Raw genomic sequence first — 25,934 nt, forward strand, 5'->3', positions numbered from 1 at the left:
ATATTCACAAAGGACTAACTTTTTTTTTAAATCAAGAATTTGTAATCATAGCTTGTATCTATCCTGACAAGTTTTTCAACCTGAAATGGTACACAGATTTTTCTTGTACCACCAACTGAAGCACTAAGAAAGTTAAACTCAGAAAAGTCTTATAAATTGTTATCTTCATTTACCATACTGTGCTGTTTACTGTGAGTGGGGACATACATTCCAGTGTTTGGTGAAAAAGACATCTCGTTCCATTATTAAGTTATTTTTGTTATTATAACACATGTCAAATTTGGATATCCAGCCTACTTCTTCTAATTGAAACTACTGGTAAGCAAGAAATATGTAATCAGAAGTATGAGGAAAAATACATGACAAATAGGAAACTATGCTCTTCTAACCAGAATTCACCAGCAGCTTCCATATTCTGTCCCCATCATATCAGGCTTTTCTGTTCATCCCTGTTCTTTGTTTCTTGACTGATAAATTGGAAAAGTAATTATGCTACTTCGTCATATTGGAAAAAGGACTGGACTACAGCTGTTCCAAATACCTGCCACTGTCTTCATTGTTACTTGAATGTTATAGATACATGGATTAAAAAAACCCCCCACAATAAAATCCGGAACAGCCAATCCAGCAGCCTACTGCTTGTGTGTCAGTCTTTCTGCCACATTTTATTACCTCCACTTTAATTCACTGATTATATGATTTAAAAATTGAAAGGTCCGTACAACTTACTATTTTGTGCCAGAGCTTGAAGCAGACAGTCCAAGCATCCCTCCAAGCTATCTGCTGTGCTGTCAGTGGTTGTTATCTCCAGCTTTTTCAGGGCATCACTTAGATTATCTGCTTGGTAAACACAAAGAAAAGAGAAATCAGTCTTCTCAATGTGGTAACAGCATTATAGCCTTGAATGTAAATAGTTACTGTGAAGTAAACAAGATCCTTTATCAATGAAGAAGGCATTTATGGTCTCTATCCTGAGGATACAAAAAGCCAGGAGTCAAAGGTTATAGATGAAATTAAACTTGTCAAATTTAAATATACATTTATCATTCTGTATCTGAGAACAGGATGCCAGCAGGCACTTTACGAAATGCCACTGAACAGCAATTTAGCCATCAATATTTTCTCAGCCTAGTTCGTGCAGAAAACCGGCAGCTGTTTCTGTGCTTCTGTCCTTGTGTGTGTGTGGGAGGGGAAATAGGATGGAAACGAACACATCTTGATTTTTTTTCATCAATAAAGTCAAAGTAATTGAAAATGCCATTTTCTTCATGCTGTGTAGGCTTCCATCTAGGCTATACATTCACAGACGCATAGTGTTAAGCTTTTAGTCTTATAAGTATTATACCATTTTCCACCACAACGTTACAAGCAGCACTGTTTGTATGAACTGTGTTAACTCTTTAAATTCAACTGATCCATAGAAACATAAGGCATCTTCTAGAAATATAAAATTCTGTTGTGGATTTTAGATAATTAAATAACTCTCCCCACTTGAAAATATGAACACCCAAATGCGAATCACAAAATATAATTCTCAACAGATGCATTTTTTTTTCATAAAAGTTAGGGTAATATGACTGCTACCATTTTGAATATTCTGCCTATTCATCAGCAAGGTATAAGTGTTAGCAGCTGCAGCCTGAGTCTCTTTGGTTTGCCTGCTGATGACTAACCTCACTCTGAATGGACTACCCTTTTAAAAAATGAGTGCTGATTCAGTTTCCATGCCAACTCTGTCAGTAAGCAGAAAGTGTTACTCAAAACAAATAATGTTAAATACTGTCTAGCTGTCTCTTGTTCCTCAGTGACTAACCAAAAAGCCTTGATCCAAGTCCTACAGAACCATAGGTACAGTCTCTTTGCAATGCATCATTGGTATCATCTTTGTGTGAACAGCAGCTTAGTGCTTCACATCAATGTAGGAAGCCACCTTCACAGGCGAGTTGGTAGCTGCTGTGCCTTGCCTCCTCTTCACTTGCCCACATATGGGATGGCGCAAAGGAAAGGAGGCATAGCAAGAACTTCCCGTGGTCTTTGAGGCACTGTCCGCTCAGTGGAGACACAGCAGGCATCCCACAAAGATGGTAGAATCTCATTCCTCCTGGAGGTGCTCTGCTTCTTAGCCAAAGCTGTGGCTTTGTCCCAGCTTCATTTTTTATTAGCATATGCTTTTGTAGCTCAGTATTCTGTATGCTCATTATTTAGGTATGAAATTTATAATAAAATTGTTTATCAGGCAGTTAATTTATCTATTCAGTAACAAACATGCTCTTAACTACACTATAGCCAGGAATCCCTTTCCTCCTAAATACAAAGAGCCAGCAGTGTGCAGGCAACTCTGTAAAAGTCTTTGGGGCAGCTGCACTTGGTTGTGCTCTTTGAGATCTTAAACCTGCCCATTACCAAATCTCCTTGGTACGCTGAACTGACATCTCCTGGAAGAAAAAGAAGATTTATAATTTTCCCTTGTACTGACTTATGTTGCTCTCTAGCAGGCTTACAGCAGCACATTTACTGAATGATGCTTAACTAACAGCAGAGGTGACCAGGCACTGCAAAGTCTCATTGCTTAAATAAATTATTCAGGAAATACCACTGGAATTTGTCAGAAGACACTGGTACAGGGTACCCAGTGACTAGACCCAGTTCTACAATTTAACATTGTGCGCTCGACCTCTTATACTTACCTCACCCTCTCATATTCTTCTCTTCAGTTTTCAACTAATATAGCACTAATTCTCTTCCATCTACAGGCATCTCATCTCCCTGTAAACACACACACTTAGCTTTGAAACTGTAGCAACCATTTATAGTAGGAAGACTAAAAAACCAGGGGTTCCCACAATCTAGGGAAGAAGAAAATGCACAGGTAAGAAATTCACCTTCACACCAGATGTTGCAGCCAATGGAGGGAGAGGCTATTGTTATCGGAGAGCACATCCAGCCCTTATTTCTCTCTTACAGCCTCTTCTTCCGTACATGTGCCAAATAAATCACAAGTTCTCACTTATTATTTTACTGTGAAAAGGACAAGTGCTTTACCTCAAATACTTGTAATTTCTTCTACTTCATGTCACATCAGACCTGCAATAGAATTAGGAAGGTCTCCCCTGTCTTTTTTTTTCTACTGCCCCTTTCTGCTCAATGCAATGTTAAGCTTTTCTGGTGAAAGCCCACTATTTTAATACTCTACAGTTACATATGATATGTAGAATTGTGCATTTAGGGCAAAATTTTCAAATGCAACTATCCAAATATTTCATTCCCTAGGACAACCAACTCAGTTTTTCATGGTACCAAGCATGTATACATCCTGCTGACATACAAGGACATTTAACATCGACTTACGCAGCCTTCAAGAAACAATGGACACCTGTGGCAGTGGTATGCCATGTTACTTTTAAACTGTCTTATGAAACTATGTTGTAATATGTGTCAAATTGCTATTTCATTAGATATGATTGGATACTATAACTACTTTTCAAACAGTAAAACTTAAATTAGAAACCATATGTATGAACTGTTTCTAAAATAAATTCCAGCTATCCTTGGCTTTCTAACAAGCCTACAACTCTAAACTTACTGCAGCCTGAAACCTACTGTCAAAGAAAACATAAGTAGGAATATTGTAGACCATTTGATAGACTATATACTGTTGTTATTACAGAAACTATTAAGTTATATGTGCAAATAAACAGATAAGGAATTCAGAATTAAAAGATACTGAAGTGAGAAATACTGAATCAGACTGATCAGATTAGGAGTTCAAGCAGTTCTGCTATTACAGGGATAGTGGCTCTATTAGCCTCAGAGCTGTTTCACTGCCCCTCAGGAAACAGATGCCAGACTGAGCAGAAGGAATTATGCTGTTTTATAAGCCTCTTTCTGTTATAATGGCATAAATGTCTTAAAAATTTAAGTCTATACATCTACATGAACTTGTATGGACTTTAACTCCCAAGAATTTCAGTGCAAACTAACCTATATGGATCCTGAAGCTGACTGTCTAAAGAGTAGACATATGTGGCCTGAATGACTTTTTGCACTAGGAAGCCCAGCAACTGGTGAGATCTGTATCATGCCTTTGGTCTTTAATGACCTCAGACATCCCTTCCCCAAAGAAAGCATCGAAGCCTGGCCTAAAATTATCACAGCCCATTACTTTGTAGGACACTGAATAAGCTGTCAGGTATGCACACTATGAGTCCTTAAATGCATACAAGAAAAAGCTAAGACACTTCCCATTGGATACCTTGTCAGAAGATACCTAGTCCCATACAACAGTTTATCTATCTAGACATGCAAAATAGCCTGAACACATACAGTTTATTGGGTCAAAAGAACTTTGTCTTCGTCTTTAGGCCACTGCCAAAAAGTACTCCCCCCCTTCTTTGCAGTAGCTGCCCTCAATCACTCCCCAAGTGTACAGTGTGTTCTGTCAAACCACCCAAATCCACCATTAGAAACAACTCGCTGTTCTTATCCCATCCAGGAAGTTTTTAACTTGGCATCTAATCAGGAGGTAGATATATGCTGTCAGAGGCCAGTGGTAAAGAATTAGTTTTTGATAGGTAATGCCAGGAGAAACTTAGCTGGCTATTTCCTCCTAAAAATAATAGAAGTAACAGTGCTTCTCGAAAAGCAAAGTCCAGTGTGACTCAATGGATTCCCACAGCATTTTACTCCTCAGGAATGGCAAACAGATAAAAGGGTCCTTGCGAATGCAGTGTTTTACATGCTGCCAGAACACAGCTGGGTCAACCCATCAGACATACTCACAAACTGGATTAGTAACTGTCTGACACAGACAGAAAATGGATCTGTGTGTGCTATGTAAACCTCTACTCCACCGAGCTTCTCTGCTACATAATGGTGTACCGGGTCAGAGCTGGGAGATGGAGGTGCTGGCCATCAGTCAATTGCCCCTTTTCCTTACCAGGCCCTCTTACATCTGGTTGCTGTGGAAATTTAGGCTGCCAGAGAATTACTGACTCTGTTCTGCAGGCACTGTTCAGTCAGCAACGTCAAAGAAGGATCTCCAGGCACAGAGAAACACATCTCAGAAAGCTGACAAACACAGGTGCTGCGGCTATGCTGGTTTTATCTGCAGGTGGCTCTTCTCACTTAGCATCATTTGAGTAAGATGCTTTTGGCTGCACCAGTGCTCTTGTATGCTTCCTGCTCCCTTGACTCTGGAGAGACACAACATGTCTTCAGGGTGCACGGGTGCAGCATGAGTCTGGTGCTGGTTCTGCAGAGGGGAAACTATATTTTCACACCACATATAATTTAACTGTGGAACTGTTAAGAGGTTGGAACTATAAACAGTCTTTTAATATATTCAATTAGGAAAAAAATTATGAGGAAGCTAAAGTCCATGCATGGTTATTAATATTATGATATGCGTAAAACTTCTGAATTAAAAAATTCCTAAACATCAAATTACTGAAAACTGGGAGATGACCACACTGTACTTGCCCACCTCCTGTTTCTGCCCTGCCAACTGTTTTCCCACACATCAGCTACTGGTTATTCACAGTCAGAAATGGGACAATTTGGTACAGTCTTTTGGCTGCAAGTGGGCCATATAGCATTTGCACTGTCACATTGCACCTCAGTGATTTCACTGACCAAGAAAAGAAGATGGACAAATAAATTTCCTTGTATGTGTTTGGCCATCTGTTTGGAACCAGCAAGCTGGAAAAGATTTGGGTTCTGTGATCTCTTCACAGCCAGTAAGGTAATTCCTGTGTTACCAGCTGCATCTTTGGTGCTGAACCGGTCCTCAGGCTGATACTGGCTCTAACCAGATTAACACTTAAATCTATGAATCCAGACATCTTAATCAGGGATTTTTAACAGCAATCCTGCTTTGTTTCTGCCCTACCATGTTCATTCAGGTGGGTTTTTTTTTGTTTGTTTGTTTTTCCAACTAATCTTACTAGCTCTAGGGAAATACTGATCATTAACTGCATGGCTCCTGCTGCAACCTGTTTTTAACTTAGGTACATTTGCTCTACTTTTCTAGCATAGTAACTAATTTTAATGAGAGTGCCTATTTTTGTCAACAGTTCAGCTGCTTCATTCTTAAACACTTTCTAAATTTTAGATATATACCATCTGGTCTTAGAGACTTGTTACTCTTTCATTTATCCATTTGCTTCCACATCTGTTCTTCTGACACCTCAATCTCCCATGGAGTTTCTTCTTTATTACCTGAAAATACTGACACTCTATGACTCATTGCCACCTGAGCAGTAAGCTACCTGATTATTTTTGGTAATTATCAGGTCACCCTATACATGCTAACAACTACTGAGTTTGTATTCAAAATCAGGATAGAAACTTAAACAAAGAAGCATCAGCCAGCATTCAGTTCACTTGGAATCTCTTGCCAATGCAAAATTTTCAGTTAGTTATAAAATTCATGTTAATTTTAAGCAAAAATAGTGGTGTACTACTGGGTTTTCTACTTCTGAACTCCCTTAATAATATGCCCATAAATAGAATTAAACAGATCAACCCTAAAGATAAACAGAAACAGAGATTAGCTAAAATTACTTTTTTTCTTCTTTTCTGTTTTGTTGGGGTTTTTTGACTTGGGGGAAATTTGAGATATTTTAAAATAATTTTGTTTATTATTTACTGTAGTTATAGATAAATAATATATATTAATACAAACATGTTTACACTATTGTAAGGTACATTGATCTATATAGCTGCTGTGATTGGTTTCTGCATGCTAATGATCCTTTCCCCAGAATTTAAATCTTGATTTGCAAAGGATGAGGTGTAAGAACGACATTTCAGACTATTTCGCACAATCTTGGAAGATTTGTATCACTTCCCTCGGAAAATTTTGTATAGATTTAGGTATCTTTATATTTCATAATTAAACACTGAAGATGTGGAATTATCTTAAGGTCCAAACTGATCAAAATTCAGTGAAACCAACATAACAACTTCTACTGATTCACAATAAGCCCCTAAAAATCTTGCTTAAAACAGGTCCTAACAGAAGGATTAAATAGATTTTCTTCATAATAAAAAAAAATGTATTTTTGATAAAGAGAATCTGTACTGGATTAATTTGATTTTAAAATCACATAATGATAGAAAAAGCAATTATTTCGACTAAACAAGACATATGGGTCTCAGTTTATTGAAAGATCTTTTCTGGTCCAGGAGACATGCAGAGTGTAATAGAAAATACTAATTTGGACTGCTAATAGACAAAAGCCTTTAAAATTCTCATTGGGTCCTTAGTGAACAGTAAAGATACACATCTTCAGCAACAGAAATTGAATCCACTTCAGTGGCTTTGTTCAATGTTCTGTTATAAAACTGATAACAAAGAAAGTAAGATGCCTGTTTAACCTAACTTAGGTGAAGTGTTGTATCAAGATTTTAGAGCATCAAATTTCACAGAAAAACTGTTTGGGTTCTAAATAGAAGAAGGTCTTATTGTTTCAACCCCAAGTAACACATAATTTTTCTCTGTGTCCTCTGCTTTAATTCTCACATGCTCATATGACTTTTAATAAACATATTAACTTCATAAATTCATACATATCACAATTAATTTCTTCAGAGTCACCCTACTGAATAGATCTTACCCTTTTCCCTTACTTTCTAGAAAATGTTTTAGAGACAAAAAGGGTGCAAGATAGTCAAAAGCCTAACTTTTTAGCACCTTGGGAACTTGCGTAGCTCTTATCCATCCACTTAGGTTACCCGGAGTCTCTAAACCTCTTCCAAGGAAATCTGTGCAGGTACTGTAGCACACCAGTAGCAATCTTCCTACCCTTCCTACTGTATTTACATGATGAAATTACCAACTCTTCTTCCTGGTCAAGAGATCACACCCTTGTTAGAAATAATATCTTGGGCATAGATGTATGTCAAAAGCAAAAGAAAATATAAAAAGACAAACATCTGTGGATCATGTTGTACATGGACTTTTCTCACTCTGTTTAACTGGCTAACAAAAACACAGTATTATTTAATAGATAAAATATTCTCACACTGACAGATTTTGTCTAAACCTATGCTACTGGCCACACTGTGTAGAAGCACTGAGACCAGAAGCACTGCTATCTCTAGACAAAAGCACTGAACAGCTTGTTTAGAAAAAAGAAGGAGAACACAATTAAGGATGTGAAAACACATTGTTAAAGAAAGAGCACCACTGCAGACCTCTGCTTGCTGCGTGTGATGGGTATTACACTCCCTCCTCCTGCCTCAGGCTGATCTGCAGCAATATAATGTGACAGCTGATGTGAAAAATGCTGGGGAGCATAGTTGCGTATTAAAAAACGCAGAAAATTCCAGAATTCAATCAACCCACGTATATTCAACCACGTAAAATATCTGCCATATAATATAGTGCATGCCAAGCACATGATGAATAATGGAGGGTTTTTGTCCAAGGGACGCCCATCTCTTACAGGACAAATGCTGTCAAAGAATATTTACTTAATGTCTTATTCTTCTCCTTGGTATGTGGTTTTAGTCTTATTTAGCAGATACTATTACAAAATCCTGTTCTGAAGGATTATTTCCTTTCTCATTGGCAATTATGAAGTCAGTATCATTATGTCATAGTTTTGCAAAGGTATCAATGTGCTTGTTTTAACTGAGTATTTGTAAGGTAAGGTGGAATCAACGTACTATGTGAGTGAATGGCAGAACTGAAACTTGGAAAATTTAAGGTCAAAAATATTTGTGTGGGAATTTGAGGGTTCCAACATGAGACAGCTTCTGATTTTCAGGTTCCAGTGATACTGCACATTCTAGATTCCCTTGGAGCCTTCAGATGCAGATACGAATCATCCCCAAAATTTACATAAAGCAGACTGCAACATATCATGGGTAGGTATCAAGAAAGCATGAAATATGATAAGAAACTGCCAGGGATATATTTGTTTAAAAAAAATGCCTAGCATGTTTTCCTAGAGGAACTGTGTGTCAGTTCTTTGTGGGAACATTCAACTATTAACTGTCAGACCAGTTATTCCCTATACATGCCCACTCCTCCTTAATTTATGACGAGGCTTCCAAGTACCACAACATAAGAGGGTTTAAAGCAACACAGAATCGTAGAATCATAAAATAGTTAGGGTTGGAAAGGACCTTAAGAGCATCAATTTCCAACCCAACATAGGATCTTTGAAGCAACAGAAGGTCTCTCTCACTAATTATCCTGAATGACTGCCCACTCTATGCACAGAATGAAAAAAATGATTACTGATACTTCAGACAATAGTCCAGACCTGTTTTTTTTGCTGCTACTAAAACAAAACACCCACCAACCAAATGAAAATGGACAGCCTAAAGCAGATACTTGGCACAGAATATAGCTCTTCCTGAAGAGTCAGTAAATGAGTGAAACAGGATCTTGTAAATAAAGAGGTAACCTTAATAGTAAATCAATGTTATCATTCCCTACAATGCTATACTACTTACAAATAGACAACCATAAAGAGCAGGAATATTAGAAAAGCTTATGTACGCATGCAACCACATGCAACTAGTAGGGCTTGCCTCTCTTTCTCATTTGCATTAACTGTTTTATTATGTTCTTTTGTCTTCTTTCCCCTTACTCTTCTGCTTCTCCAGATACTTTCTGCCTGAATCACTTTTAATCTAGCAAGCAAGAGACACTTTGTCAAGACAGCAAGAACAGAGAACAGGTGATAGAAAACAAACACAAGAAAATTAATGTACAGAAATAGTACAGGCTAGAAACGGCACATTTAAAGCTGTGAGCTATCAGACTGATCTTTTCTTTGGGATGATCTTTGCCTACACTACTGCATGCAACCTTTTCTGACCATACCTACTCTAAAAGTCTTGATCCTAACATGATTCAAGTTAATTGACTACTGATGGGAAATGCTAATTTAGACATTACTCAAGTAAGGAGAAAACACTTTCCTAAAATATTTCTTAATTTTCCTTTAAATTATTTCCTTATTATATTTGAACAAACTGATTTAATTGATATATAACATTAGAACAAAACCTGGTGTCTTCCTCCCTTGCGTAATTTATTAGGGCTCCCAGTTCTCCATACTTTTCCAAGTTCCGTACAAAATATGGCTTGTTAAGCAACAAATAACATAAATGTAATGCCAAAGCTAGTCTGAATAGACATTTGCAAGATGCTACCATGTGGGACAATGATTTAGATTTGATATATACATTCTTAATCTATGTAACACGGTTAATTTACTCTTAGCTTTTTCAATACATAAGTTAGTAATAAAATATTTTAAATAAAATAATAATTTATATATTAATAAAATAAATAGATTTTTAATACATAAAATAAATAGGGCTTTAATAAAAATAAAATCAATAGATAATTTTAATTAAAATCAGGCGACACAAGGGTAAGGATAAAAAGTTCCTGATCTGGCAACAGTACTGAAGAAGCAGCTGAGAAAAACTCTCAATGACTTCAACAACCTCTGAATCTGGTCTTTGGCCTACACTATGCGAGTACCTATAAATTACACAGTGTAAGTACACGGTACAACATCTGTCTAACTATACTTACGCTACCAGGATCTAATTCTGTGCAAAGTCCTTAGGCTCATATTCTACCAGCAGCAGTGAGAATTTTGCCCAAATAAGACACCCAGGCTCAAAATTAGTACTAATAACTCTTAATTACATGTCACATCAATATTTTTCCATTAGATGTTATGAAATACCAGTCTGTAACACAGCACACTAGCTATCATGAGTTTCCAGAAAAGCTTGAATACACAAGGAAGCACTTTAAAGGCAAAGGGCAAATGATGAATCCACAGTGTTACAAATTTTGTTTCTTTGCTGCTACAGCTCTCTGGTTTGAGGATCATCCTGGGATTTACCAGAGACAATGGAGTTTCTCAGTTTTCAAGTATTCCTTACTGATAATCAGGCCATGACGAAGCCAGAAAAGGAGGATTCACATAAATTCACATTGTTTTATATGTTTGCCAGAGTCCTTAAATGGAAATCTGACATCACTACTGTCAGTGGTTTTTGATGACAGAAATCAAGGTTATTTTAATATTTAAGATATTTTTGTTCTCTCTCATAAAAATACATTAAGTCTGTTTAATAAAAAGCCTGTTGATAAATTCTGCTTTTAATATGACCATAATTGTGTATTTAAACTACTTTTTAAAAATCCACTAAAAAGTTGTGATATTTAAATTACCATACATTTCATATCTCTTTTCTTACCCACCTTACAGAAATGACAACTTCTGAAGCAGCCAACATCTCTGCACTAAGGGACGGTGTATGTGTAATTTTGCGTAGTAGGAGAAAATATCAAGCTTCCTGACACATTCTCTACAAGCATTTCAAATATAGTAAGTTAAGAAATAAAACCTCAGCCCTTGGCCTGTTGAGTGTTAATAAAATTCCATCTGGTCACTTAGGAGCTGTGCCAAAATTACCACACAAAGAGCCTTTGGGCTGTTTGAATGTTCAGGAGTCATTTGACAGCTTTTTTTATTTACCTTTTGTTGTTGTTGTTGTCAAATATGTACCTAATAGTGTACAGATGGCTAGGTTCTAACAAGTTTACTTGCATGTAAACTTGAAGCTAACCTTGAAAGTAAACTGCTGAGGTTTTGCTTTGGGTTGTTGCTTGGGTTTATGTATTTTTTCTAACATTTAGGATTGTTCAGTCTGCTGCTGCTTCAAGTTCCTTATTAGGCAAATACAAAGTGAAAGTGAAAACCTAGTAGCTCTAAACCTGCAAATATAGCAAGAATCTGTTCAACCTGATCAGAGCCAACAGAATAGGAGTAGGTACGGGGAATTACAGCCTTGGTAGACAGCAAGTTAGAGAAACGTTCAGTGACAAAAATCTTCACAGGGGAAACAAATCTCAAGAACTGCTCTGAGCAGTGAGAGAGATTTCAGGAACAGATGGGTATTATACTCAGTATACATGCAGTATATATTTTTTACTGCCAAAATCGGTCATAGATTTATTCTCTAGACACTGTGCTAAAAAAAGTGTATGTAATAGAAAATAAATTAATTTTACACTGTAATTTATATTCAAATTTGCCTAGGAAAACCAAAATTGGTTTGAAAAAAAGAAAATCCACCCCCAGTTAAAAAAAAATATCTGAGCAACCCAATCTAGCTTCAAAGTTAACCTAGCTTGGTAGAGAGGGCTGTATTAGGTAACCTCTGATGTCCCCAGTGTCCCCATTTTTTGTGTGATGCCATGAGTCTATCTTGTAAGGCTGTATACATCATAATCTTGGCTTGGTCTACAGCCTTCAGTGGAAAACAACTACTAAAATAATCACAGAAATAACCAAATTATCAGGGAGGATTCAAGACTGGCAGAGGTAATCTAGATGATCCACTTCTGTTGAATCAAAAGAGAGGTAAAACTATACTGAATGCTCCACCAGACTCAACTAGAAGATCAATGGTCTGGGATGTGAGAAATACAGTGAGACAAAAATGCCATTTCAGCTATAAAAAGTGGTTTAGTAACACTCCCTCCTCATTCCTATCTCTCCAGACATTTTAACTGAATCAAGTGTAAAACCTGTATATTAATGGGATTCATTTACACCTTAATTCTCTGTAGGATAAGCACTCAGAAGAGAGGTAAGTGCCTGATTCTGTCACCACTTATCTGTGAGCAACTTTTTCATTCTTACTGGATTATTTGTTAGAGTACTCTTCCTATATGCGCATAAACAGTTGGAGGCCCTGACATGTAATGAGATACTAAAAGGAATAAAACTGCAAAAATATAGACTTTTTTTTTTATTATTGTTGTTTTAATTAATTTATGGGCAATTCAAAAAAATTGAGTTTTGGAAAAGATTTGAATAGAAAGATCTTTGCTTTGACACTCTCTTTTCAACTCTTGGCTGTGGACTTAATTAAAACTATTTACTCCAATCTTCAAAGCCGTAACATATATTATTAGGACCCAAAATGCAATCTACTACAGAAAATAAAATAGATCTCAGTTGTGGAAAATAGAGACTAATCTAGAAAAAGCTGTGAAATTTTAAGGAAAGACTATAAAAGACCTAATAACAGAGCATAATCTTTCTACACATTACTTAGTGCTACATTTTTAAGGGTATCTTCACACCTTAAGTAAAGTTTTAATTGAAAATAAACAATTCATGTAATCTGCTCCTGGTCTGAAATCTTACATTTTTGTCAGTTAATAACTTTTCTTTGTTTTGCTACTGTCTTTTTGCATGTGATTATGGGATATAAATTGTTGTACCTGCCTGCAAGTACATGCCATTCTAGAAGGAAGTTTGGACCTTGAGCATCTTTCTGAATGTTATGCCCTTTAAAAACTGTTAAAATACAGAGGCTTGAATTTCCCAGTCCTTTTCCAAGGTAAGAAATTATTTATTTTGCTGGATCTTGAAGCAGCTAGTTTGAAATTAAAGGCTGATCAGAGGATTCTAGCAACCCATTTTCTCCTGGTCCAGCTACTGACTTGAGTTTCTCCAAGGCAGTTGCTACCATGGTATCCTGTGTTGATATAATTCCTTTAGCGTGTTATCTCTGTGAGTAACCTCTCTGACACCTGACACAAATCCTAACACTAGACATCGAAAGACTGAGGGCTCACACAGCACACTTCAATGAAACCTCTGCAAAGAGAGTAGATATTTATCCTGCTATAATTATAAAGGTCACTTTATATTCTGTTCCTTTACATAAAAACATAAAATGGTTTCAGTTGGAAGGGACCCTAATGATCTTCTAGTTCTAAGCCCCCTACCATAGGCTGGGACATCTTCCACTAGACCAGGTTGCTCAAAGCCCATTCAATCTGGCCTTGAGCTGCCAGGGGTGGGGTATTGACAACTTCTATGGGCACATTTTATACAGAGATCTCAATATAAAATTATAAACCTATGACTGGTAAAATAAAGCTAAAAAACAAATTAGAAAAAGGTCATAAATAAAACAACTTAGCTGATCCTAATTAAAAAGGCGTAATACATTCTGTTATGCAACACTCGCGCAAATTCCATTTTCCTTCTTGACAACACAACACACATATCCAAAACCAGCTGATCTACTATAGCTGTCCCCACAGTTATCTTTTTACGTAAACAGGCAGTTCAGTTTTTTTACCAATTTTCTGCAGAAGACTGAGAGTTTTAGCCTCTGCATTTTGTCAGGCTGGGGGTCTTCCCAATGATGTCCTGAAGGGCACATATTCCTTAGATTTGAAGTTTTAATGGTGTTTTATGTTGCTCTCTAGAGAACTTTTAAAATTTGCTTTTAATTTGTTTTAATTTCCCAGAAAATTACAAGAAAAAAATCATAACTTCTAATTACAAGCTATATGATAATTACATCCTATGCATGAAAGCTTTCAGCCCTGCAAATACACTGTTTGGATTTGATGAGTGTGTGCAAACAAGTTCATAATGGAAGTGACCTTCCATTTGTGCTATTGTTTGGTCTTCAGTGCAAGTTTGTTTGAAAGAGATTGATTGCATATCTAATATGTGACTCTAAACTCCTTTATTTACCAATGCCTTAAAATTAAAAATTCATATGGTGGTAAGCACTTGTTTGCCTGTATTCTCCTACTAAAGTTATTCTGGGCAAAACATTTTTGTCCCAAGGAAGGGATGGAAAGTCTATCACATAACAATGTGCCTTTCCTCATGAAAATGTGTCAAAACCTGTAATTCAAAATTCCCTAACCATAGAAGGACTGATAGAAGCTTGACAGTGTCCTTATGCCTTGGAGAAAAAGGCTTTTAATATTCTCTAATGGATACGAAGGAAATTGAGTCAATCCTGGAAGGCACTGCTTGGCTGGTGAGACTGTCTGATGCCACTAATCCTTCAATATAGCAGTTTAGCACAAATTACTAAAATGGCCCTAAATCAACAATATGCACTTTGGAGGCAGATTGTGGTGCCTACATACTGTAACTTCAAGACTGGTTTGTCAGTATCATTCGTCTGTAAGCTTTTAGGGCCAAAATGTACGCTAGAGTTTGCTTTTACAGATATCATGTACTGCCTTAAACCTGGTGTTACTAAGATTAGTAGACATTAATCCCTCTATTAATATTTACCTATTAATGCAGTTATTTGCTTTCATTTAGGAATGCATAAGATGTAGAGCATCAGTAAAAACTCTGCAGTGATATGATCAGCTCAGATGTTCTCTAAAGGATTCAACTGCGTTTTCATTTAAAACTTAACATAAAACTGCATAATCAGATGGCAAAATCAAAATGGTGCAGAAAATGCTGAATATAACCCTATTTTAGAGAATGATTTCCACTAGTATTCTGCGTGACTGCTGCAGTTACAAGTGATCATTTACCTCTGCACACCATTTAAAAGCTTTATTAAGTAAAAATTATACAACAGTGACAATGCAGTATACATGATACTGATGTACTGAGGCAGCACATTACAGTATGTATGCACAGCTGGGTAAATCACAATCCAAACGTTATAGGCCTCAAGTATTACTTCAGACAACTACAATGAACATTTGAATGAGTGAGAAGATGTAACATGTATCCACTGAAAATCAGTGCAAATCAGGGCAGGGGAATCTTCAAAAGAAAACGCTTTGTATGTCATGTACCTCATGACTTTAAATTAAACTATTAATCCCTCATTCTGCAACCAGATGTGTTTGGACAACATCACAAAAACAAATCAAATACTCCCAAGACACGCGTATTTGTAGGAAATTCAATAAAAAAGGCAATCTAGAGTGGTTTTTTTCAAAAAAGATATATATTTTTTAATGGCAAAATATTTCTGTGAAACGCCACTTGCCACATTAAATTGCAAGTAATTTGTTTCCCCCGCAAGAAGTGGAGGAGTGCTTTGCCTTCACCGCTTAATAACCATCTCTCAGACTAAGTAAAGAGTCATATTGACAGAAACTGAAAGGGGTCAGGCTCTGCATACAATCTGCAGGTCTCAAGGATGAAGGGCAGAGCTAATAGCAGAGGGGGAAAACAAACAAGTCCTTGGGTTGTGTTTCAGAAGGGATGCAAGGTTCTGTCACAAATGGATACAGGTGCAAATGTTATGGCCTCAAAATCAAGAATGTCCACTGTACTTTAAGACACTTATACCTCTGATGACCAAGCAGATCTTGACTGATCCTTTAATCACAGGGAAAGAAGAAAAACAAAACAGCTCAGGTTTGTACAGCCTGCCTCTCATGGACCCATTTACTTGCCACCAAATTTTGGAGAAATTTAGAGTTCCACATGCATTCATCTTAAGCCCAAATCCAAAACTCTCCTAGTCCTCTCAGGTAGCTTAATAACCAAATTCATGTATCAGCCGTATCAGGATTTCTGAAAGAAATACTTATTGGCCCTTTATCAAATGTGCCCCATACACACAGACAATACAGGAATTTTCGGAGACAGGCACTAGCATCCAGCAGAAAGCAGATTGTAAAAATGTGAAAATGCCTTTTTCATGTTAGCCTAAATACAAAAATTAACCAAATGCTATTCTCTACCTGAAAGGATTTAAACACAGTTTCCCAGGAACATACTCACATCAGATTATGTTTTCCATGTGATTACTGAAACATCTCCTACCTTTTCTGTTGAGATATATTTTATATTAAGCAGTCATTGCGTAAAACAAATGAGCAGTCACAGGGAAAAGTGCTGGAACTAAACACCTCCACCTTTTAAAAAACATGCCTTGACTAACAGGTTATGAATGCATGCCACTATTGGGCCTGGTTTTCTGGTCTGTTTGAGGGCACAACTTCAATTTCAGGCAGAGAAAAAGCCTGGACTATTCACTTTCCTGCATAAGTGTATGCCTATCCCAAGGAGGATGAAGGTGGTAACCCAGATGTGCCTCTTCCTCCATTCACATTTGAAAAGAATGAATTGAGTTTCAAACTTTTATAGAAAAGGTGCAGGCATCCACCCTTAAGAAATAATTCCAGGCCCTGGGCTTAAGCCAGAAACTGTGCTGAACAGAAAACTGCATGCATATTAATTATAGGTGGTTTCCTGCTCAGCTCAGTAGCTGATCCTACTCTGAACTCTCCAGGCACTATTTAGACAGCCAAAACTCCTGGCTAAGGTTTGTGAATGCCACACTGGGAAGAAGCACCTAAAACCCAGAGCATATGTGTAATGTAGTCTGTCACAACCACGCATCTACAGAGAAACTTCCACTGCAGTAAGTCAGTATTTCAGGATATTCATGTTATTTATTTTATGCCACTTTCAATCATTGTCTCAGAGAACTGTATCACTGTTAACTGCAGTTGTGCTGTTACTCTGGTCTATAATGTCAGTGAACTACTGACAACATAGACAGATTCTTAGAAGGATTGAGCTACTTATCGACTGCCAGTCCTTTCACCATTAGGGCTAAGCAGCGGTATTTCAGAAGGCAGAGAAGTCAAAACCTAGCATGATTTTCTGAGACGTGATTTCCTGGCCAGCTCCTGCATGTAAGGAGGACGCTGCAGCCCTTAGCACACTAAGAATCTTTCCAACAGTCTGTCAATAGTCTGAAAAACTCCAACAACATTCCCTAGCCCATCCTCCAGTAGGCATCATTCCACCAACATTATGGAACAGCAGTCTTCTCTATACTGCATGTTTATAGTGTTTGCTCCAAGGAAATTCCTCTCAAGGAATTTGTAACTCCCACAGATGCCAGCCACAAAAGGGCCACAATTGAGGAAAGAATCTCTCCTATTAAGTTTTCCAATTCTGTTTTTCTTCTGACACTTTATTTTCTCAATTAGAATTGGTCCCTTAAAAGTGGAAGGAAGGGGAAGTGGAGAAAAGAATAGTTCAGAATTTGTCACGTTACAGGGGGAAAGAGCTGTTGCCAATTTTAACTACTGTTGATATACTGAGGTTTTAATGAGATGAGGAATAGACCAGCATCCTTCTGTATCAGCAGGCACAGATCAGTGCAGCTTTGTTGCTGGCCATACTCCATTTACCTCCAGAAGCTGCATATAGGAATAAAAACTTCCTTTAAAAGCACTATCAGGTTTAATAGACTTCCTCCCCATTTTATTGACACACAAAAGCCTTGTGGAATTTTACTGAGGTAATATTAATTAATACAGTCAGCAATTGATCCTTAAAGCAATGTTTATCAGGAAAATTGCTAATGTTCGGCTGTAAGCACCAGCTAAAAAGATGTCTTTCTCATTCCTCATGTCCTATTGAAACAGGCAGCTAGGCACAATGAGTAGCAGTTTGGCAATTGCTGGTGATTTCAAATCCCCTATAAATCCAGCAGATGACAGGACATGCATAGCTCCTGTATCTCATCTAGACATTAGGCCTTCTCAGACTAAGCACTCCCCTATTCTATGTCAGCACTTCCCACATGTAATCAGAGGTGGACTCCTCTCAGAAAAAGATTACAGGAAGGCCCAGAGGGAGAGAACTAAAAACTCTGTTAGCACTGAAGAATCTAAAACATTCCAGAAAATGCATGTCTCTTCATTGCCCAGATTTTATACTGAAGTTTGCCTTCCCCATGATCCTGTGAGTAGGATCCACTGTGATAATCCCTTGAAAAACAGTGCAGTTATGTCCCATTACAGAAGTACTAAATGCCTCTGTCAAAAGGAATTATTCTAGCTGAGGAGAAGTTTTGATTGTCCTATTTCAGGTCTACACTGTAGGTGCTGCAAAGGGATAAAAATAATGGCAGATGGTACAGAAAACTCCACTAGTGTAAACTCATCTATCTTGGAAAAGCTTCCTTTTGCTCCAGGTTGATAAAAATTTATTGCTGAAGAAAAAAACCAAAATAAAAAGCACAAATAAAAGCACACTGTTGGGATAAATCAATCTAACTTACATATGGGCTTTTACCTCTATAGTTAAGTCAGATATGGGCCATGGAAGACAGACTGTGGCTATGACTAAACTGGGGGACTTGGAAGAGCTTCTAATTACACATCCTGGCTCATTTTATTCCATATCAGAGAAAGCTCAATGTATGCACTGTCCCCCGCTTAGCTTTGTATGGGTCTCACGAGAATCACTGGGAGATCTGGATGCAATGGTTTGCCATTAATTGGTCCTGCATGTCAATCTCAATGCATTCCTCATCAGCTAAGTAATGCTCCATGCATAAAGCTGAGATCCTATTTATGCTAGACCTGAGAATTCATGTTTCATCATAAGAGTGATTCTGCAGAATTAAGTCTGTTGGAGGTCTACAAATTAAGGTTTGCCATCCTCTATTCACTTCTATTGCAGCTACTGTCATTAAATGATTGCCAGTAACTCATGTTCACTTGAAACTGCAAATGCTAGTCTAACAAATACTCCTAGAGATTTTTTCAAGTATACAGACTTTTTCAGTTTTCCTACAGTCACACATACTAAGTGTTCATCACTGTTTTACTTAGTATCATGAAGTCAAATGTGAGTGTACACAGCCCTGTATGGGCTGGTTAAATAGCACACTTTGAGTATGCAGTTTGTGTTTGAAACCACTATGGCCTGAAGGCAGATACGCATCTGTAATCTTTTGAAGACAACACTGAATCTGGGAGAATGTCTGGCACACCAAGTAGGAATCCAGAGGCACCTTTCGGAAGAAACCTGTGAACACGATCAACAGAAGTCTCCTGAAGTTCATCAAGAATAAACCTCAAGTTCTGCGGCTACGGAAAATAACCCCAAGCATCTATGCAGGCTGGGAATAAACCCAGGGGTTACAGTGGATGCCAAGTAAAACATGAGGCAGCAGCATGCTCTCAAGGTAAATAAAGCAAACAGTATATTGGTTATATTGGGAGCGCAGCCAGCAGATCAAGGCTCTGCTTGATGCCTGGCAAGGATTTGTGTGTCTTAAAATTCTTTGTCTGGTTCTGGGTGTCCCAGATCACAAGGATAATGAAAAACTGGAGAAAGTCTGGGACAGTGTTACCTAGATGACAACACATGACATGAAAGGGGAGGCTGGGGGCTTCTTTAGTCTGTCAAAGAGGAGGTTAAGGGGAGCCTGCAGCTACCTGAAGGGACATTACAAAGACTACAGAGGCTTCGAGTAGTAGCTAGAGTCACAGTTAATCTGGTTTTAGTGTTGGCAACAGTCCTGCTTCAAAATATTTCTAAATGACAGCTCTGTATTTTTTCTATGATTCCATGAATCTGTTCAAAATTCAGCTCAAGACACCTTCACTGTTCCCACCACAGGGCTTATTACAGTGCTTCCAGGCAGGACATGCTTCTTACAGGTACGTCTTAGTCCTGCTGTGTGACAGTAAATGCAACTGCTTGGCCTTACTAAAAATAAGTGGAACACAGATTAGAAAAATCCTGATCTGACTATTCCTACTGTCTAATTCTTACGTAACAAATATTTTCCTTTTCTTTCCAAACAGGTAAATGTCCTTCTGTTCTACAAAACATTTAGGGCTCAAGAAACATCCTCAAACACTGGTAAGAGATCACTCCTTTGCATGAATAAAATTTATTTCTTTTCTCTTGCTAAATAGTGTTAAGTTTTATTGTGAGATTCTTGTCTTGCATTTACTCAATGTTGTATTTATTTTTGTTACTGCTTGAATTCCCACATATAAGACAGACTGATTGTAAAATATGATGGAAGCTAAGTCTTACTATGGGGTAAAGGCAATTGTTGAGTATGATGCAAAATTATCTTGATTTTGTAAGTCCATCATATTATTCCAGGAAGATCTCAGCAAAACTTTAAAGACCAGAGAAGACAGACTTCTTTTCACTGTGGTCTTCAGTTGTAAAGGCAAACAAAAAGAGCTTGAATGAGGCTCATTTTCTGTAGCAATATTTTAATACCAAGAAAATATTATTATTTCTACTTGAAAAGTACTAAAAACATGAATTCAGTTAAAAAATCTCAACATTTGTGAGATGACACTGTACATGACACAAATAGAGCATAAGTACCATAAACGTGATTTTGTGAACTGTTTACTTGTAAAACTACAAAATTATATTAAGTCTCTATGTTTCTGTTAAAACAAGTGATTAGGAAGTTCCCAGCCTATCAATTGTTACAAGATGATATGCGTAAAATGAAATTATAAAAATACCCAGAAACTTCACATTTTGAGGTAAGAAGTTGTGGTCTGAACATGGGCCTTTGAAAATGCTGGTTGCCATTAGGACACACTTTCTACCCTGGTATCTCTTTTAATGATGAAATGTTACACTAGAAAACTAAACCGTAGGAGCAAATGTTTTCACATATATCAAACCAGTATCTCTTTTGCACAGCGTGTTTTTCATTCTTGTTTACTTGCACATTTCAGAGTTCAAGGTAAAAATCTAGTTTTCATTTATTTCCTATTACCCTATCTGGGTCCATAGCAGCCTTCTCCAATATATTAACTTTAAATCCTGCATGAAAACGGTAGAGATGGAAACACCTTACAATCTACTGTCTTGGCTTTCTTTTTTGCTTTTTTAAAGAAACAGATTGGAGGAGCTAAATTTGGTTTTATTTTCCTGCTTCACTTTTCATGTAGTTAAACATAGTATTATCTTCACTCTCTCACTTAAAAGGCTATTTAGATGAATTAATGTTTACAGACCCCCTCTGAATAGGACTTTTTTAAATGATAGAGGTCAGTGCTCTCACTTTTTCAGTAACAAGTCAGTTTGTCACCCATGGCTAGCACATCTACCTTTTCTCTCTAATGCACAAGTCTGATCTCCTTATCTGTGTCTGACAATATGATAAACTGATCCGATTACTCTTTTGAGAATAGAACTCCTAATTCCCTTGTATGACAAATTCTTCAGTGTACCAAACATCTGCAGCTTTTTTCTGGCTTCCACAGCTGTGAGTCACTGCAGCCTCAAAACTGTACACCAATCTTATTACCATTAATTCTACTAAACCATGATGAGTATTTAAAAACAAGACTTCTACAAGTCATCTCAAATATGAAGGCACCCTGGGCATCACTTTATTACCCATCACTTTATAACCCATTATCCTATGGTCATTTATGCACAGGCAGAATATAAAAGCTACGATTTGGGCCCAATTACCATCTTAAATCAAATTTGCAGTCACTTTATGCATAATACAGGGCAATGGGGACTGAGGCCATAATCTGACTTCGCAAGGGCTTCAGCAGCAAAGCTGGTTTCAACAGATTACCTTTTCTAAAGGCTCTGCAACCAGGTCACTTACAGCACTGCAATACAGCGGCATTTAAAACTACAACACATGCTTAAACCTGTCATTCAGTAGTTTCCTGTATTCAATTTAAAGAAGTCATGTCTCAGTACTGAATAAAAAGGTCTACTTTCATTAAATTAATAACTTTATAAGCTGTATTGAGCATGCAGACCTTTCATGTCAAATCAACCAGACTTTCTCGTCTGATGGTTTTATGTTACCTTTAGATTGCAGTAGATGAAGCAGCAGAAAACTCTAGAATGGAAAGATTAAACAATATGCTGAATTCTCAGGACAAGTTAGTTTCACAGATACAGAGCAGAACAGTATGCTCATGTAAACAAGCAGAATTTGGCTTCTAAACTTGCACCGACCCTCTGAAGGTGTTAAAAATTAACACTGAAGTCCAACACAGGCTACATGATTAAAACCTAAGTAACACATAATCTTTTACTGCTACGTAAATACAATAACTGTAGTGGCCATCAAAAATCTATTCTGATTGTTCTCTGAGAGGCCAACAATTAAGTGTTAAAAACTGATAAGCAAAAAATATTTGAATTTCCAAAATGTGACAAAAATCGTTAGAGGCCTGTTTTGTTACAATGCCTGCTTTTGCAAGTAGTACATGACTCTGGGGAAAAGAAAGAAGGAAAAAAACCCACGAGCTTGCAAGAATTCCTGAATTTTCAAGTTTGATATCTAATCTTTGATCTCAGAGCTACAACTTTGCCCAGAGTCTAATCTTGACCTGCAGGCAGACTCCTCAGCATATTCCTGATTGCAAGAAATAAATTTATGGTTATGGGGAATAAAAAGTAAATAAGCTTATCTACTTACTTTTTGAGACATGAAAAGGGTCAAACAGAAAAGCCTTTGTTCCAAAAAAACTGCCAAAGATTAAGTAATTTTGTATAATATGCCTATTAATCAGCTTTCAAAAAAAATGCAGCAAGTTCATTATGTACAGCCAAGAATGCTGTTTGGTTGATGACCATTTCTGACTTTAGAAAAGAAAGCAGTTTAATTTCAATAGTTGCTAAGTGTGCTGGCTTCCAAGTGACACCTTGCTGTTGTAATCACCAAGGTGCAAAAGCTGTTCAGAACTGGAAGAGCTAAGTAGGCTGAAAACAATCCAGTAGTCCACAGCTGCTGCTTTTTATCAGAAAGCCTATTTAATATCAACTTAACAAAAAAACCCCAAACCAAAAGTAAAACAGGCCCCCCCTTGCTAACATGAAGTGCTGTATTATGCAGGGCATTTCTCTCTCCGGCCATCTATTTCAAGCCAGGTGCATACACTTCAAATTTTACATTCATGAGAGAACTCTTCCAGTCTCTTCCAGAGACTGTATAAGAAGTCTTAAATTCTACCTTGTTCTCAGCAGCCAGAAAAAGAACTCCGATGCCTTCACCCTCCTCATAAAGGGAGAAGTTATGGCCTTCATAAAGATAAGCACTTCAGATCATTTCTGGGATGAAGATGCATTCTGAAGAAGTGTATTACATTGCTTTCTGTTTCTCTCCAGCAATCTTGCCTTTGGAGCATTAAGTGTCCACATTCTAATGTACATGTCATTAAAAGCACAATATGTAGCAGTTCTGCAAAGAGAGATTCCTAACATTTTTGGAGAATATCGGAAAGCACGAAAGCCATCATCTAATAGGTACAAAGTGAGTTTCTGAAACTGATTTCTGAAAACATTTTTCTTTTTTCACTATGTTGCTACAAGAGAGAACAAAGGTCACTGTATGTATATTAATAGCTTATAACACTGTGCTTTATTATTCCTTTTACAGGAGGGTGTTCTAATATGATGACGTCCATGTTAAATTGGTTCCTTCTTTGATATAAAAAATACATGAACTGTATCATTCTATACGTTTTTTAAGAAAAATCAAGTTCACCAAATCATTTTCTTTATCATAGGGTATGGCTCTTTCTTAATTTGGCAAGTATTCTCAGATGCTATGTAAGTACAGCATCATACCATGAATAAAATACGCCAGTACTGTTGAATATCTTAATCAATGACCAGCGACATAGTGGGATGGAGAACGTCTGCAGATGAGGGGTGCAGCTGAGACACCTGAGCGATGGGATGATATCCAGAGAAACTTGGACAAGCTCAATAAGTATACCTATGCAAACCTTGCAAGATTTAGTAAGGTCAAGTGCAAGGTCCTGCACCTAGGCTGGGCCACCCCGGTATCAATATTGGCTGGAGGGTGAAGGGATTGAGAGTACCCTTGAGGAGAAGGACTTGGGGGTACTGGTGAATGAAAGACTGGATGAGCGGGCAGTGTGCACTTGCAGCCCAGAAGGCTAGTCAGATCTTGGGCTGCATCCAAAGGAGCATGGCCAGCAGGACAAGGGAGGTGATTCCACCCCTCTGCTCTGGTGAGACCCCACCTGGAGTACTGTGTCCAGCTCTGGAGTCCTCAGTATAGGAAAGATATGGACCTGTTGGAGAGGGTCCAGCGGAGGGTCACAAAAAATGATCAGAGGAATGGAACACCTCTCTTATGAGGAAAGGCTGAGAGACTTGGGGTTGTTCAGCCTGGAGAAGACAAGACTCCAGGGAGATCTTATTGCAGCCTTTCAGTTCTTAAAAGGGGAGAGACTTTTTAGGAGGGCCTGTTGCGATTGGAGGGGTAATGGTTTTAAACCAAAAGAGGGGAGATTCAGGCTAGACATGGGAAAGTTTTTTATGAGGATGGTAAAACACTGGCACAGGCTGGCCAGAGAGGTGATGGATCCACCACTCCGAGAGACATCCAAGGCCAGGCTGGATGCAGTTCTGGGCAACCTGATCTAGTTGAAGATGCACCTGCTCATTGCAGAGGTTTTGGACTAGATGACTTTGAAGGTCTCTTCCAACCCAAACCATTTTATGATTCTATCCTGTTCTACGGTCAAAAATCAGTCCAACGTCTGCCATTTTCTCCCTACCTGTATAAACTGGAGATCACTTCTTGAAAGGATGGAGCAATGCATGCTATTTTACATAGTTTCACCAAAACAGTTTAAACTCTACTACAGCTGAGTTAGAAAAGCAGGATCCTGATGACTTCAGTGGTACTCAGTGTGGGCTTTGTGTGGGTACAAGAATGCTGTATAAATAGCATTTACATGAATAGGGCCCAATTCTGTACATTTCTTTCCTACCAGATACATTCTTTCATGTATTCTCACTTATTGTACACATACACTAGGCAAAACTGAAGCATGATTTTGAACTGGTTGTAAACAACTGATACGTAACTGAAGAGAAAAAAATCACCTAGCCTCTTGAAATTAGAAAGTAGAGCACCAGGTTTTTTTAATTCTTTTCCTAAAAAGGATAGTAGAAAGTGTAGGTAATGGAAGAAGCTGTCACATACTTAATTAATACCGACCAGAGCAGAAGACAGAGGGTGAGGTGGATGAAAACCAGAAAAGAACAGGCAACTGGAGGATATAGTGAGAAGGAAGACATTGCAGAAAACTGGCAGTGAAACAGAGAAGCCTGAAGGATTTAGATGGCTGTGGAAGAGAATGTGAAGAGTAAGAAAGGATTATTTTGTAAAATAGAAAAAACTTTAAAGGCAGTAAGTACATTGTAATATTAGATACAGAAGACTGTTTTTTTTGCCTGGAAAGCGCACACTGTATTTTGGGCACTGCTGCACATAAAGGTATTGATTAGTATCTTTGGCTGGACTGAAGCACTATCTTCCTGTGAATGCATGATGGAATT

At 37.7% G+C, this 25,934-nt stretch overlaps 1 protein-coding gene across 4 annotated transcripts in view; it reads right to left on the reverse strand.

The window, feature by feature from the left end:
- The window catches only part of RAP1GDS1 (Rap1 GTPase-GDP dissociation stimulator 1), a 97,501-nt gene that overhangs the window by 63,180 nt on the left and 8,387 nt on the right, over window positions 1–25,934 (reverse strand). For 2 of the 4 annotated variants that reach the window (XM_061360939.1, XM_061360940.1), the window contains one exon: window positions 730–837. In XM_061360939.1, coding sequence (XP_061216923.1) covers window positions 730–837 — 108 coding nt within the window. Of the gene's footprint in view, window positions 1–729; window positions 841–25,934 lie in introns of all 4 variants that reach the window. The other 2 variants (XM_061360941.1, XM_061360938.1) reach the window with 1 other exon arrangement.

Source organism: Neopsephotus bourkii, unplaced genomic scaffold, assembly GCF_033783945.1.
Source record: "Neopsephotus bourkii isolate Nb327-2 ecotype Australia unplaced genomic scaffold, CSIRO-AGI_Nbou_v1 NB_1037, whole genome shotgun sequence".
NCBI classification, from domain to species: Eukaryota; Metazoa; Chordata; class Aves; order Psittaciformes; family Psittacidae; genus Neopsephotus; species Neopsephotus bourkii.